Raw genomic sequence first — 16078 nt, 5'->3', positions numbered from 1 at the left:
TTTATTAATTTAATATTTGAAGAGTATCGTAGCTTGGGTAGCATTTTGAATGAAATTTCTACTTTTTGAAGGGTCCATTCATAAAGTCCCGAGGTGGAGTGAGCCAAGAAGAAGTATCCAATTCGGTCTCGTTTCTGCAGATCCCATCGCCATTAAAATCCCCTATCACTTTCCATACAGCAACTTGTTATAACTGTGAACAATACCTATCAAAATCGACACGTGGCGAATTACTAATGGGCCAGCATAGAGACCAATGTCACCATTCGTGCAGGGGATGGAGACGGCCTCGGGTTTGGGTTGCCGAATTCGCTCCGCGAACACGGCGCGTCGCGCAGTGCGCGATCTCGCGTTCCTAAATTTACAATAATCCGAGTGGGGGCCCCAGGAAAATATTCCAATGAGCTGCTTGTCTTTCGAAAATTTTGAATTAGGTCCTCTGTTATTTTTTTTAGAGCAAATTGAAGTATTCTATATAAACAATAAAAGATTGATGTTTAGATCCACGTTGACCAATTTTAAAAACTAAGTAGTCACGAGCTCAAAGTCAAAGTCAACACCTATATAAAGAAAAAGGTAAAGCATACTCTCCATATGTTTCCTTGTGAATAATGTTAATGCAATTGCTACTTTTCTTCTACCTTTATTTTCATTTTCCTTTTTTCTAAAGTTTTAATAGAGATGTTTACTAATTAGGGAAATAAAATTTAAGGGTATTTTTTTGTTGGACAAAAATAATTTGTTGTCCAAGGTTGTTGAAGACTTAGCTGAATTTAAAATTATAAAATCTAAATTCAACTTACAATCGAGATGACCTGAGCGGATAATCTCAGGCTGTCAGTAGAGACTGATTTCTGTTACGTGTCGAAGAGCGGTTGATCAGACTCAGTTAACGAGCGGGCAGATCTACTGAGCAGTCAAGAGACAGTCAAGCTGGGCGAGTTGACAGACAAATAAGCCGATCGGGCGAAGCAGTCAGGCCGAGCACGGACAGATCGGTCTAAGCAGACAGGTCGGACATCAGTCAAGCCGGTCGAAACAGTCAGGTCAATCGGGAGAAGGACGTAGTGGTAGATCGAGTGCAGATTGACTGATCGAACAAAGTAGGCAGACAGGCCGATCGGAATGGTGCAGGTCGATCTAAGTAGTCAGGCCGACCGAACGAATGTGGGACTAAAATCTCATTCACAATGAAATCTCTTTTCTCTTCCATATATTCTTCATTCACTTTTATTCAACATTTTTAACTTTGAATGTCTAGGAGTTTTTTTTTATATATATAAATAGGGTAAAGAAGTTGACTTTTACATCCAGTAGTTGACTTTTTACATAAAACTGTAATTAATGCCGAGAATTTATAATTTATAATCATAATGCAATCACTCTGCATAAAATGTTATCTCCTATTTCACCATCATCATATTTTTGTCCAAGTTCATGAGAAAACCAAGGTAGAGTCCATAATTAAAGAATCACAAGATTACAGAAATGAGAAGAAAAAAAAGATTAAAATATATATGTAATTAGTAGAAGTCAAACTGTCCATGGCAGTTAATCGTGGATCATGCCATAGAAGTTGACTTTTTGTTCTTCCAGATGAAGTATTTGTGATTAGTTTGTTGTGGTAGGAAGCTGAGTCCAAACATCTCCCTGAGGACCTGCCCTTGCCCCGCGAGACCGATTAGCTTCGCCACAAGGGAAGCACTCCCCTTGACATGTGCCATGTCGGTTTGGGTCCAGATGCGCTGGGTGAGCTGCCATCTCCTCTGTTTGGAGTCGAGATTGATTCCCCAATCGGTGTACAATGAGATCCTTTCTTGCAGAGTTAGCTTCTTCTGCATATGCTTGTACAACATTTCTCTTTCGCGACGGAGACACCTTAGGCTGCTGAAAAATTTGAATGGCACTAGTATTACGATACAAATCTAGTTTGAATGACGAAAGAGAAGGAACGAGAGAAGAGATGTACCTTGAAGAAGTAGGATTTCGGCTACTCTCAGGTGCTATTGCTGTGGCACAATGAACATGAGACGATGTGTTTTGCAGAAACGATAGCCTTCTGTGTTCCACTTCTATGTAGATGGGGTCGGTTGGATCGCCATTGAAAAGAAGGAAAAAGTAGGTCCTGTGTACCATGGGCACATTGCAGGCGTGCCAAATCTCAATTATCTCTTGTTGCTTCCTCTCAAAATCAAACGACCATCTTGAAGGAGATTCAACCGGATAAAGTACTGAGTCTATTCCCACATCCATCATAGTTTTCTCGACTTCAGAATCTTCAACTTGTGAGTCTTGGTTCTCCTAAAACAAGAAACAGTAGTGAAACTGATTAGCATAATGGCACGTTAGGTGCATAATTGCAGACATCGAAGCTAGGATGCTTCACGCCCACTAGTCCCACATGGACAAATGTGCATCGGTTTATTATGCGGTTATAAAAGAAGGGTATCACATGTTAGAAGGGAGATTTCTCACCTGATCATCACGTAATTCCCTGTGATGCTGACTCTGAACAACCCTTGGAGAACAATTACTGATGTTTGTCGCATTGTCCTCATGAACAATCAAAATATCCCCGGTTCCGACCACATCACCTGAAAGTTCGATAGTTCTGTGAGATTCTTCATGCGAACGTGCCACATTTTTTGCATGATGACCAGACTCAGACGTGTTTGTTAAAACACCATCTGATATGGCATCAAGTTGTGTCTCATGATGCTGCTCTGCATCTTCAGATGAAAAAGATGAAGCAATCATTAGCATCCCATTGCTATTACCACTTCTAGTTTGTGCCGATTCCCCAGAGGCCATTAATTTATCCATTTTGGGCAGCAGAGATGAAGTACCGGCACATGGTTTTATGATAACACCAACTGCACTTGTTGTGGTATCCATTGGTTGCTCCATTCTAGTTATCAAATCTATGCCGACCCCATGATGTGATCCAGGATTTTCAAGCTTTGTTGTGTCAGTCACTTCGCCCTGAGATGGTAGACTATCATCGTCTTGAATCATTGATGCAGCACTGGATTCCTCGCTTTTGCTCGTGCTCAAAGCATGCATATCGATACACCTAACTTCCTTGCAGTGATCTTCAATTTTTTCTTGCGTGGATTTAAAGCCCTTGCCCCTTCGCCACTGTAAGATCATTCCGCTGGTTGCAGAACTACTAACTGAATGCCTAGGTGAGATGTCATGATCTTTGTCCAGTTTACTATGGAGCTCTAAATGATTTTCATCTTCGTAATTGCTTTCGTGTGACGTGCAAAGTCTTGTGGATTCAATTTCTGGACTTTGATATGCAGTGCCTGATGTATCATAAAATCTTCTAGATTCAGTATCTGGACTTTGATATGCAATGCCTGATGAGCTGGAAAATCTTGTAGAATAAAAATCTGGACTTCGATATGCGGCTCCAGATGTTCCAGAAATCGAGCACACATCTTCTTGGGTATTTTGCATCTGTGACACAATGGAAGACTGACTCAATTCATCCTACACAAATATAAACAAACTTTAACAAGACAAAGACGACTTATAGGACACTTTTGGTGAACTTGTTTTGGAAGCATACCCATAGTCTTGAAGCTTGTTCATTGTCACCTACGGCTCTAAGCAAATCATCGAGACGAGACTGAGCAAGATCTCTTTGCTGCATCAACTCTATGATGTCTCGTTCCATCTGTATGAGGATTTAGAAAAACAACATTCAGAATATAGAGAGAAGCTCTGATGAAGTGAGGTAAAAAAAACTTTTGGTTGTAGAAAGTTGAACGTTGGTGCATTAAGAGCCAAAACATTATCTCTTTAATGACCTTCTTGATTTGTGAATCTTTGTCCCTTAGAGCTTCGAAATGGGTAGTGCGGGAGGTTAATCCTGGATTACTGAGTTCGCTCTCCAATCTGGTGACTTCTCTCTGTAGATGCTTGATCAATGCCTTGTCAGACATCACCACATTCACCTGTGCATTTGTGACTACTTGTTTCGCACAGTTTGCGAACAAGAGGGTGTTCCGGGACTGTTCAACGTGACTACGAGCTGCGTTCATCGTGCAGACAATAGCGGTTCTTGCATTACCCCCCAAGGATGATTGTAATATACGTGTCAGTTTTGAATCTCGATATGGAATATGCCCATTTCTTCCCTCACTGCAGCAACATAAGATCATGCAATAAAAGTGTGAATTAGATCATTAGATCATGTTAAGAACAGAATTTAAGGTGTCTTTTAGTAGTAATCATAAATGCGTCCAAAGTAAAGCATGTACTATGACTCAAAATAGATCAAACAACACTGGATTTCACAATATTAAAGAACACCAAATACGTGTGTTTACTTAAAAGGTTATATAGAATCAAAAGGATCAAAAAAGACTAAAATCCTTGGATACATGTAAAAGAGTTAAACAACCTTAACTTTCGGATAACAGTTCCAAGGGTAAGCAAGCTTCGATTGATATGGCAACCTTCTTTTAGTCTAGCTCCAGCAGATGAGGCTTGAGATGCACGCTCACTACCTGCAAGGTCTACGAAATTCTGTCCAAAGGAAACATTCTCAGATGTGGCATTTTACATTCTGAAATATCATAATTTGGCTACGAACAAAAACCATACCACGGTTGCCGCTACGGAGCTATTTCTACTTACAAACTCTCCAGTCGAGCTTTCGATTGTCTGGCATAAAAAAATAAAGAACATTAGAATAACATAACCGCCAAAGCCAAACAACATGGGAATAAGGTGATTGATAATATGTTAGAAGAGTGCAAATTCTAGTTGATATGACTAAAGGAACTAACCAATCTAAGTATCTGATGAGATCTAGAGCTTGTTTCGTTCAGCACAGTTTCCCCTATCTGTCTTTGAGCTGCAGTACGACAAAAAAAACAGTAAGCATATAGCATTCTAGGTCAAACTATGTATAATTATGAAGGAGATAGTGTGCAACACCTTCACAAATGGAAAGAAGCTCCTTAAGGTGGGTTTCATCCCTAAGAGTTTCCTCTGTAAGTTTCTCCACTATAGTTCCTCTCTACAAAAACAATAAGATCACATTGTTTACTGAAATGAGTATCAAGAGAACTCTACCTCTGGATCATCGAGAAGCCTAAGTGAGGAAGCCTCCACACTGAGGAGATCCCTAACTGCTTCATTATATATCTCCATAGCTGAGAATTTCACGACAAACTCTCTCTCTTTGTGCTGTGGAATCAAAGCAATTTAATCATACAGATTCAAGAACAGAAAGCTAATTGCAGGAAAGTAGAACTTGTTACCCTTTTGATGTAATCATAGATATCGGCCACACTATGCTCGGTTATCCCGGTCATAGTGTATGTCTTTCCGCTGCTAGTTTGTCCATAGGCGAAAATAGTTGCTGAATGAAATGAGAAAGCACAAGGAATGAAAGTTTTTCTCCCATTTTGAAGAAGAAAAAGAGAATTAGTACCATTAATTCCAGTGACAACAGAAAGAGCAACTTCCTTGGCTCCTTGTTCATACACATCTCTGGTGCTGCATTCAAACCCAAATACTCTATCTATCGATATGGAAAGGAAAGAAAGAAGACAAAGTATTAGCCATACAAGAAGATATAGATGCGCTAGAAAAAGATTTGTCGACCAAGAAAGAAGTCAAGAAAAGTAAAAGATGCAATTTGGAGAACACTTACCAAAAGTAAACATTGTTGGATACACAGATCGATCCGGGAGGTTGCTGCTCTTCAGGACAATGGTGGTGTCGTTGATGCACTCCCAATCCGCGGTGTCATTGCGCTCGATCTCCTTGGCATTGAGCGGCCTCACCCTGACGGAGACCAGTATTCTCTCCTCCTTTCCCCCACCGCCGCCGCCGCCGCCGACCTCCTCGGCCTTCTCCGCCTGCTCCTCGCCGGCGACGCTCTCCATCGAAACCCTAAGGCATTCCGACCTGCATAAAACGAAGATCTTCCAGATAGTTAAACATGGAGTGCGGAAGACAATGCGGCACGCGTCGACCTAAAAAATCCAACAAAAAATGGGGATTTTTTTTAGAGGACGAGAAGGAAGAAGAAGAATCGCAGGGAGCCCCACCCCTCGCGAGGGTTATTTTCTTCTTCCGCCGTCCCCCCCAAAAAATAAAAATCCAATTTTTTCTGCGCCTCCAAACCTGATCTTTTGAGGACGGGGAGGATCGGGAAGCGGCCGTCCCCATTAATTGGATTCAACTGCTTCTCGCGACTGTGTGGGTGGTCGCTGAAGCTTCGTCTTTTCTCCGTGGATCGTATGGTCCCCGCCATGGGCTTCAATCCCGCCTTCAACTCCCAGCTTTTCCTTTACCAGCCTTTTTCAATTACAGATTTCACATGGGAAGCTTGATGCCATTCGAAGGAGAAAAGAAAAGTTAAACATTGTGGAGGGAAGGCAGAGCAAGTACAGAAGCGGAGCTGTCCCAGCTCGCCGTCCTTGTTACGCGGGAGGTGGGAGGATGAAGGACAAATTTGTTCCATGGATAAAATTGATCTTTTTATGCACAGTGAAAAAATAAAGCGAGTTATTGCACTTAAATTCTTTAGGAAACTAAACTAAACTAGACTAGTAGCGATTTGCTCATCGATCGCTTTCAATTTAATTCCTCCCCTGTTATCGCGGGCACCGAACAACCGTTCCATGTGGTGTTTAATAGATTGTTTATTAGTGCCCTGACTAATTCATGAATCCGAATTCAACGTACAATAATAATATAAGAATTATAGTTGGATTTTTTTTTTTTTTGTTGTTGTTGATCACTTTGTTGAGAATGGGACAATGTGACACGTGGAGGATTAATTAATAGCTTAGGAAATTTAATAGAAGAATGGGTGAGAGCGAATAATATCAATATGATAATTAATTCAGTAATAATATATCCTTAATTATTTTAAAAATCTTTAAGCAATTAAAATAAATAATAATTAATTTTAGAAATACCCATTCGAGAAGGCGCCGCGCAGTCTAGCAATTCCTACGGTCCCACAGCTCCTAGAGCCTTCCGCCGCCACCGGAGCTCGGGGGCGAGTCCTCTATCCCCGCCTCCCTCAGCGGGCGCCGCCGTCTTCGCCATCGACGCCGGCGCGAAATCCTGCCTCGCAGCCCCGGGATGTTCGGCATTACCAGCCTCGCAACCACCTCCATCGCCGGCGCAGCTACCCCACGTCCGGATCCAGCCCCCCGGCGAAGCGCTTCGCCCCCGACAGATCATGTGCCATAAATGCATTAAATTCTAATTGCACGCGCTGAAACTTACAAAATCTGACAGCATAAAGAGTGAAAATTTTCGAAAACTATGATTTACTCAAGTAAATCAGAAAATTTGAAACCGAACCAAAGAAATGGCAAGGTGGCGATGACACGGGAGATGATGTTCTTGCCGATCGCGTCCGTTCAAGCAGCAGCAGCTAATTTATTGGGCCGCCAATCTGACTTCTCCGCGAAAACCACTCCCTCTCGGTTCTTGGAGAAGGTCAGACGTACGTTCCAGTGGAGCGATTTCAACAGACTCTCCACTTCACTCGCGGTGGCAGAATCGTCGCGGACGATAATTTTTCCACCGGGCCTCACTATCCTATCGACCTCAGCTATCAAAGGCACAATGTCGCATCTGAAAAGAACACACAGATTTGAGTTCTGTCAAAAATACTTTTTTCTCTGCTCGAAAACAAGTCGCGGGGGTGGTGAAACACAAACCTCTTCTTTATGCTCGAGAACAAGTGATCGGCATGCAGCAGGTCGTAGGTTCTCGGGTAGGTGCTGAAGGATTCACACCAGTCATGGTATATGCCGAAAAGCCCACGCTCGTAGATGATCGGCAGTGTGTCCGGGCCATCGACGCTCACAACATTCATCACCCAGATCTTTAGATCTTTGAGTGCAGCTGCGAACCTGATAGAAATAAGAAAGGAAGGTTTTGTTTAGATGCAAAAGAGAATTTCCTTGGTAATTGTTGGAGTAAGTTTACCCTACCCTCCATAGATTGCTCTCATGTCCATAACGTTTCTGACTCTGGACCAGTTGATGCCCAAACCAGATAGATAAGATTTCTCCACGACTCGCTTCCAGTGTTCGTAGTCGACCTTGAAGTCGACAGGAGCTGGCTTCCCATAGACTCCTGTCTGAGAGCTATTCAACCAGGAAGGGGGAACCTGCAATCTGAGAGGCCAGTCCTTGGGCCACTGCGATCCTCGTTCTGACCGTTCGACTGGAACTCTATGCATGCAGGTTTCCAAGGGAATGTACCTGGAATGGTATCATAGCAACTGTAATTAACAAGAGTGATGAGAGAAAGGGATTCTCAGTTCAAAGAAAGTCAATCCGTTTCATAGCAACTAGTGATGCATTCATCCTCACAGGTGTCTACTCACTTTTGAACTTGACATCACTTATAATGGACCTTAGAACCGATCAGATCTTAAAACCTCCGGAAATCAAGAAACAATTGAAGAACATAAAGTTGTATATCTCAAGAAACATATAAGATTTTTGTAGGATAAAGAAGATACTGTTGTAGTGAATCTTACCAAGCTGCGTTGGGATTGTCCGTCTCTTTACACATGGGTGGATTGCTAGTCTTTCTCTTGTCATAGCACTCATTTGAAACAGGTTTCCGAAAGAAGGCAGCTCCAACAGAGTTCAATCTATCCTTTCTGATCGCAACTAGTTCCCAGCACATGGATGCAGTGAGAGATCGCATTGCTGAAATAGTAATGTTATAATTCTGTTTACAAAGTTCTGTTAGATGGAGCAAAGCAAGGCAAACTCTAAGAAACAAACCTTTCCAGATCTCCACATCTTCTTGGAGCTTCTGATAGACTGGTGTCGCTGACCAGACAAAAAATCCCCCGGGTCGTAAGACACGGTTTAGTTCTAAGAGAAGAGTGCCGCCTGTACCATTAATTTAAGTGATCCGACATTATTGATTAATGACAAGAATCAAAGTAACAAGAAAATTGAAACCAGAGGAAGAGCTGAAAGTTGAGACAAGTACCTTCCGCATGCCATGGGACACGACAGCGTGCACAGTGAACAACATCGAAGACATTGCTGGGAAATGGTAGACGCTGAGAGCCCATGACAGCAGATATTGCGGGAATTCCTCGTTCAAGTGCAAATTGAACTTGAGCTTCATGTTCATCTTTTGGAGCAAAAGACATTGCAAGAACATCTCTGTCAAAGAGATAGCCTCCGAAGCTTGCAACACCACAGCCAACATCCAGTATCACACGTGTATGTTTGCCCCATGTAATACCACGTACAGACTGCGATCAAAGTAACAGATAATATAAGCACATATAAACCAAGAAAACCCATGTGAGTTAATCCCACAATCTTATAAATAAAAAAAATGGTTCAAGTTCACATAGCAATCTCGTTGAATTTGGCAATATTCTTGAATTTGATCCCTTTAGCCAATCTTCAGTATCTCAGAAAAAGGTTTAAATACTTTTGGGGGATTCTTTAGTATATCAGAAAAACATGAATAGAGCTTCGATATTGTGTCATTGCCCAATTTAGTGCCTCATGATGTACCCAATTACATTCCATACTGGATGTTGTACCGTGTAGGCTATACATGGGGTTGTCTATAAGCGCTAAATAAGTATCCTATCACTAAATTAGGCTAAAGACTGAAACCAATCATGATTTATAGCAAATTCAATCCTAGACTTGATAAATAACTATTGTACCTGCTGAATGAAGTCTATATAGTGAAGTGCCCCGTGTATAAATTGCGTTCCACCTCCAGGGAACGTTAAGTAATCTCCTGCAACTTTGACCCAATTTTGATGTCCCTTCACTTCTGCAAGCTTTGTGCGAGGTACATTGTTGTACCATATCTGAAACATGAGGAGCAATTACAACCTCAATGTACCAAAGATATAGATATATATGTGCAACGAATATTAGAGTGGTAGAATTACCCTATCTCTACTCTTTGGCCACTCAATGGATCGTCTGTACCCAACAGGAAGGGGAACCAGGCATGTCGGACTTTCCTCTGGGCAGTGCCGCTCGCGGTGCTGGAAATGTTTCAAGTTGTGCAGCTTCTTGATGGCCTTCTCATTGTCAAGACAAGGAATGTAATCGGCACCAGCAGTAACATTACACAGCTTCCACTCCTCTCCAAGTGAATTCCCAACGCTTCCCTCCACGTTATCACCACCACCACCTTCTTCGATCGATCGCAAATCCTCCTCTTTTCTCCTTTCCTTATTGTTATCAGAGTATTCAACGCGATTCTCGTCACTCTGTGGCTCCTTGTTTACTTCTCTTGGCTCAGTTGAACTTTCCTCTTCCATCTGTCGTTCTGATGGCTGCTGCTGCTGCTGCTGGCCTTCTTCATCGCCTCCAATTTCTATGCTTTGATGCTGCTGGTCTTCTGAATTTTCTCCTGTCTCTGCTTGTTGATGCTGCTGCTCCTCATTTAGTGATTCTTCCTCTATTTTCTCCTGTTGCCCCTCCTCTGCCGCATTTGTTTCTTGCCCATTCTCATTGGTAACTTGTCGTATCTTCTCCTCGACTTGCTCACGGTCCTCCTCGGCTATGTTGTCAAGTGCCGTCTGCAGTGGTCCTTGCTGGTTGTCTTCTTCTCTGTCACCCGGAAGCCGTTCGTCTTGTTGCTTCTGCTGTTCCTCTTGGTTTTCCACCTCTTGACTATCGCCCGGAAGCTGCTCGTCGCGTTGCCTCTGGTTCTCTTCCTGTATTTGCTCCTCCTGGCTGTCTTGCGGGAGCTGTTCGTCGTGTTGCCTCTGATGCTCCTCGTGTGTCTGCTCCTCTTCGCTTTCGCCCTCAATCTGCTGCGGTTGGTGCATCTTGTTCCCCTCGCCGTCACCGTCGCCGTCGCCGCCGGAGGGCAGCTGATCGTCGTGCTCTCTCTGCTCCAGTTCATGGGTCGCCTCCTCGCTCAGCCGCTTGCCCTCCTCCTCGGTTCCTCCATCCAAGTCGCCGCTCTTTTTACCCTCTTCGTCTTCCTTCTTCTCTTCCATTCCGCCCCTTGGCGACTCATCTACCTCCTCAGCCTCCTGCTTGCCTTTAGATTCATCTTCAACAATGGACTTGCTCCCATCCTCTTCGCCCTCATTTTCTCGATCGGATCCCTTCCATTCTCTCAAAGAAGATATCTTATAACCCGATTTTTCGTCCTCGTCAACGCTGTCACCATTTCCCTTTGTGGAGATTTCATGTAGGCTGCTCTGCGAATCCTCCTCCGTGTCGAGAGGAGGATCTCTGAAGGCGACAATGCGAGAAGCGCCAGATTTGGAGGAGGAAAAAGAAGAGAGACGAGCAGCTGTTGTGGATCTAGGCGGGGAGACGTTGGATGAAGAGACCATCCACACGCCGACGATGCAAAAGGCGACGAAAACTACGATGGTGACATAGTAGGAGAAGGAGGACATGGATGTGGAGGAGGCATGGCGCTTACCCACGCGAGAACTCCTGGCTAATCCGGCCATTGGTCGTCTCCCTTTCCCTAGGCAACTCCTTTTGAGGAGGAGGAAGAGGGCGTCGCAGAGGTGACAAGTGGAGGGCGGAAGGATCGGTTCTTGGAGTCCAAATGGCGCAAGATCCCTCAGGCTCGGAGGCCCGCACAGGAATCGGAGAGATCCACAGCCTCAGAGATGGGAGAGGAGCACGAATAACGCGGGAGACATAGACCGAATCGCTCGCCGGCGACGAGCGCTGGAGCGGAGAGGAAGGCGGTGCCGGTGATCCAGTATCCTACCGCCGCCAATGATAATAAAGAAAGGGAACTTTTCATTTCTACCCTTCACAATTTATCCGTTTTCCATAATATTTTTCATATAAACCAATTTTAAAATAATGCTATTTTAAATAAGACAAGGTCAAAAGTGCATTATGTTTTATCAAAGAAGTAAATTATCAATTCAAATAGCTTTAAAATGGAGCACAAATGTTATTTTAATATATAAAAAAAAGACTCTTTTCATATTGCTAATAATAATAAAGAGTACTTTAAATTCTTTTTTGAGATAATAGCCAAAAAATTTAAGAATCAAATAGAATAGCAAATAATGAATTGTAGTGAGTTTTCGCGTATAGCACTGATTAAAGTTGATCCATAATCATTATGTTTCAATCAGTTTTTTTTATACATACGATAAAATTTAAACGATTTCGAAATATAGGTATATTAAGATAGGCGTGGGTTAGAGAAACAAATGTTGGAAGATGAAAGGGCACCCCTTCCTCTTCATCTTCTAGCTCATTTATTTCCTTCATTAATGAAGGGAGAGGAAGAGTCATCTTCCTCAATATATATATGCGTCCAAGCAAAAGAAAAAAAGAGGGGATGGGACTTGCTGTGTGCAAGGTTAAGAAAATGTTCGTCCCATATTGGAAAGGTCACTGTGCAAGGTTCGTCGATGTGCAAAAGATTGTAAGAGGATAGAAGAATATTCAAGATTAGTTTGTCCAACCTCGTAAAAGAGATTTGATTTGTGAACCATGAAGAGCTTTCCGATTCTGTGAACGTTCTTCCATCAACAAGTCTTACCGGCGCCGATTGCAGATCTGCGAGAGATCACTGTAAATGTTTACAGCTTCCGTATTTACTATTTTTTATGCTTAGAGCTGTCAACAATGGTATCAGAGTGATGCCTAAGTATGAAATAATATCTTCGGCAAAATTAAAATCTCTCTGTCGTCGTCGCTAGGCAAGATCGTGACTGGATTACGATCTATCGTAGTTGTCGAGCCGCGAGAAGTTGCTGGCTATCGGCTTCTGTGGTCGGGAGCGCCCGCAGCCAGAACCAGAGAAGCCACTATGACACCTCTCCTCCTCTCCAATTTTGTCTGACAATCTCGATACTTCTATTTCGTCGATCATGGTGCAACATCGAATGTTGCAGTTGAGTCTTCTTGTGAGGTACTTTCTCATATCTTTTCGGATCGAAGGATTCTTTTGTTGGGAGAAATCGTAGAAAATACGGCTTCCAAGACCATAGATTCGATGATAAAGATGCAGATTAAAACGTTGAGCGACCTATTAGTCTCCTCATCAGTTCCGATGGAGGAGAAGTTTTAAAAACATTCTCCATTTTGAAGATCATGAAGCTATGTTCTTGTCCGATTTATACCTTTTGTCTGGGACAAGCCGGCTCCAAAGCTTCTCTGGTTCTGGTTGCGGGCACTCCTGGCCACAGTATTCTCTTCCAACTTCCAGAATAATGATTTATAAACCTTATTTGGTCGAGAAAACATCGAAACAAGCATTGACCGAGCAAGAATCGTCCGAGACAGAATCGATCGAGCCTGCATCGTTGGAGTCATCGGACGATGTGATGATCCTGAACGAAGAACTCGAAACTATTCATAAAATGGTATCTGACAGCTACACCAACCTCACTAAATACACTGCAGTTAAGAGCATTGTTGGAAGATGAAAGGAGAATGTTGGTAGATGAAAGGGTACCCCTTCCACTTCATCTTCTAGCCCATTCATTTCCTCCATTAATGGAGAAAGAGGAAGAGTCATCTTCCTCAATATATATATGTGTCCAAGCAAAAGAAAAAGGGGGGATGGGACTTGCTGTGTGCAAGGTTGAGAAAAGGTTCGGACTATATCGGAAAGGTCACTATGCAAGGTTCGTCGATGTGCACAAGATTGTAAGAGGATAGAAGAACATTCAAAATTGGTCTGTCTAATCTCGCAAAAGAGATTTGGTTTGTGAATCATGAAGAGCTTTCCGATTCTGTGATCATTCTTCCGTCAGCAAGTCTTACCGGCGTCGATTGCAGATCTGCGAGAGATCGCTGTAAGTGTTTACAGTTTTCGTATTTACTATTTTTTATACTTAGAATTGTCAACAATGGTATCAGAGCGATGCCTAAACATGAAATAATCTCTTCGGCAAAATTAAAATCTCTCTGTCACCGTCACTAGGCAAGATCGTGACTGGGTTACGATCTGTCGTAGTTGTCGAGCCCCGAGAAGTTGTTGGCTATCGGCTTCCGTGGCCGGGAGCCCGCAGCCAGAACCAGAGAAGCCACTATGACACCTCTCCTCCTCTCCATTTTGTCCGACGATCTCGATACTTCTATTTCGTCGATCGTGGTGCAACATTGAATGTTGCAGTTGAGTCTTCTGATAAGGTACTTTCTCATATCTTTTCGGATCGACGGATTCTTTTGTTCGGAGAAATCATAGAAAATATGACTTCCAAGACCATAGATTCGATGATAAAGATGCAGATTAAAATGTCGAGCGACCTATTAGTCTCCTCATCAGTTCCGATGGAGGAGAAGTTTTAAAAACATTCTCCATTTTGGAGATCATGAAACTATGTTCTTATCCGATTTATACCTTTTGTCTGGGACAAGCCGGCTCCATGGCTTCTCTGGTTCTGGCTGCGAGCACTCCCCGCCACAGGTACTCTCTTCCAACTTCCAGAATAATGATCCATAAACCTTATTTGGCTAAGAAAACATCGAAGCAAGCATTGACCGAGCCAGAATCGTCCGAGCCAGAATCGGTCGAGCCCACATCGTTGGAGTCATCGGACGATGTGATGATCCTGAACGAAAAACACGAAACTATTTGGAAGATGATATCTAATATCTACACCAACCTCACTAAACACACCATGGTTAAAAGCATTGTTGGAAGATGAAAGGGGAATGTTGGAAGATGAAAGGGCACCCCTTCCCCTTCATCTTCTAGCCCATTCATTTCCTCCATTAATAGAGGAAGAGATAGAGTCATCTTCCTCAATATATATATGCGTCCAAGCAAAAGAAAAAAGGGGGATGGTACTTGCTGTGTGCAAGGTTGAGAAAGAATTTGTCCCATATCAGAAAGGTCACTGTGCAAGGTTGGTCCATGTACACACGATTGTAGAGGATAGAAAAATATTCAAGATAGGTTTTCCAATATCGCAAGAGAGATTTGGTTTGTGAACCATGAAGAACATTTCAATTCTATGACCGTTCTTCCGTCAGCAAGTCTTACCGGTGCCGATTGCAGATCTGCGAGAGATCGAAGTAAGTGTTTACAGTTCTCGTGTTTACTGTTTTTCATCTTTTGAACTGTCAATAATGGTATCAGAGCAATGCCTAATCATGAAATAATCTCTTCGTTAAAATTAAAATCTCTATGATCGCGACTGGGTTACCATCTATCGTAGTTGTCGAGCCCCAAGAAGTTGCTGGCTATAGCCTTCCATGGTGGGGAGTGCCCGCAGCCAGAACCAGAGAAGCCACTATGACACCTCTCCTCCTCTCCAATTTTGTCCGGCGATCTCGATGCTTCTATTCCGTCGATCGTGGTGCAACATCGAATGTTGCAGTTGAGTCTTTTGGTAAGGTATTTTGTAATTCTTTTTCGGATCGACAGATTCTTTTCTTCAGAGAAATCGCAGAAAATATGGCTTCCAAGGTCGTAGATTCGATGGTAAAGATGCAGATTAAAAACGTCGAGCGACCTATTAGTCTCCTCATCAGTCCAGATGGAGGAGAAGTTTTAACAACATTCTCCATTTTGGAGATCATGAAGTTATATTCTTGTCCGATTTATATCTTCTTTCTGGGACAAGCTGGCTCCATGGCCTCTCTGGTTCTGGCTACGGGCACTCCCGACCATAGGTACTCTCTTCCAACTTTCAGAATAATGATCCATAAACCTTATTTAACCGAGAAAACATCGAAGCAAGCATTGACCAAGGCGGAATCGTCCGATCCAGAATCGATCAAGCCCGCATCGTTGGAGTCATCGGACGATGTGATGATCCTTAACGAAAAACACGAAACTATTTGGAAGATGGTATCTAACGTCTACACCAATCTCACTAAACACACCGTGGTTAAAAGCATTGTTGGAAGATGAAAGAGGAATGTTGGAAGATGAAAGGACACCCCTTCCACTTCATCTTCTAGCCCATTCATTTCCTCCATTAATGGAGGAAGAGATAGAGTTATCTTCCTCAATATATATATGCATCCAAGCAAAAGAAAAAAGGAGGACGGGACTTGCTGTGTGCAAGGTTGAGAAAGGGTTCATCCCATATCGAAAAGGTCACTGTGCAAGGTTCGTCCATGTGCACTAGATT

At 42.9% G+C, this 16078-nt stretch overlaps 3 protein-coding genes across 8 annotated transcripts; 1 reads left to right on the top strand and 2 right to left on the bottom strand.

Moving 5' to 3' along the window:
• Positions 1-1354: 1354 nt before the first annotated feature.
• LOC122055434 (kinesin-like protein KIN-7J) lies at positions 1355-7196 on the bottom strand. 5 transcript variants are annotated; one of them, XM_042616873.1, is made up of 14 exons: positions 6948-7196; positions 5672-5928; positions 5450-5539; positions 5277-5377; positions 5089-5202; positions 4951-5032; positions 4800-4867; positions 4615-4674; positions 4412-4536; positions 3816-4149; positions 3575-3682; positions 2476-3495; positions 1970-2301; positions 1355-1887 (listed from the first exon to the last, which is right to left on the bottom strand). In XM_042616873.1, exons 2-14 carry the CDS (start codon positions 5904-5906, stop codon positions 1563-1565), a joined length of 2994 nt encoding a protein of 997 aa, XP_042472807.1. In that variant the 5' UTR covers positions 5907-5928; positions 6948-7196; the 3' UTR covers positions 1355-1562. The 5 variants fall into 5 exon arrangements, with proteins under 5 accessions (XP_042472807.1, XP_042472804.1, XP_042472803.1 ...); XM_042616870.1 differs by lacking the exon at positions 6948-7196 and adding an exon at positions 6072-6914 and having other exon boundaries at positions 1355-1884; XM_042616869.1 differs by lacking the exon at positions 6948-7196 and adding an exon at positions 6072-6909.
• A 23-nt stretch (positions 7197-7219) lies between these two features.
• LOC122055435 (probable methyltransferase PMT24) lies at positions 7220-11738 on the bottom strand. Of its 2 annotated transcripts, XR_006132878.1 has the most exons (9): positions 9935-11738; positions 9701-9850; positions 9001-9271; positions 8787-8897; positions 8534-8708; positions 7980-8252; positions 7704-7898; positions 7342-7617; positions 7220-7268 (listed from the first exon to the last, which is right to left on the bottom strand). XR_006132878.1 is itself a non-coding variant. In XM_042616874.1 (8 exons), exons 1-8 carry the CDS (start codon positions 11465-11467, stop codon positions 7401-7403), a joined length of 2925 nt encoding a protein of 974 aa, XP_042472808.1. In that variant the 5' UTR covers positions 11468-11738; the 3' UTR covers positions 7220-7400. The 2 variants fall into 2 exon arrangements, 1 of the variants encoding a protein (XP_042472808.1); XM_042616874.1 differs by having other exon boundaries at positions 7220-7617.
• A 3388-nt stretch (positions 11739-15126) lies between these two features.
• On the top strand, positions 15127-15855 carry LOC121967942 (ATP-dependent Clp protease proteolytic subunit-like). Its single transcript, XM_042518480.1, has one exon. It carries the CDS (start codon positions 15127-15129, stop codon positions 15853-15855), a length of 729 nt encoding a protein of 242 aa, XP_042374414.1.
• The last annotated feature ends 223 nt before the right edge of the window (positions 15856-16078 follow it).

This window comes from Zingiber officinale, chromosome 3B (genome assembly GCF_018446385.1).
Source record: "Zingiber officinale cultivar Zhangliang chromosome 3B, Zo_v1.1, whole genome shotgun sequence".
NCBI lineage: Eukaryota > Viridiplantae > Streptophyta > Magnoliopsida > Zingiberales > Zingiberaceae > Zingiber > Zingiber officinale.
Note: the sequence above shows the minus strand (reverse complement) of the source record. Positions and strands in the feature narration are given on the sequence as shown.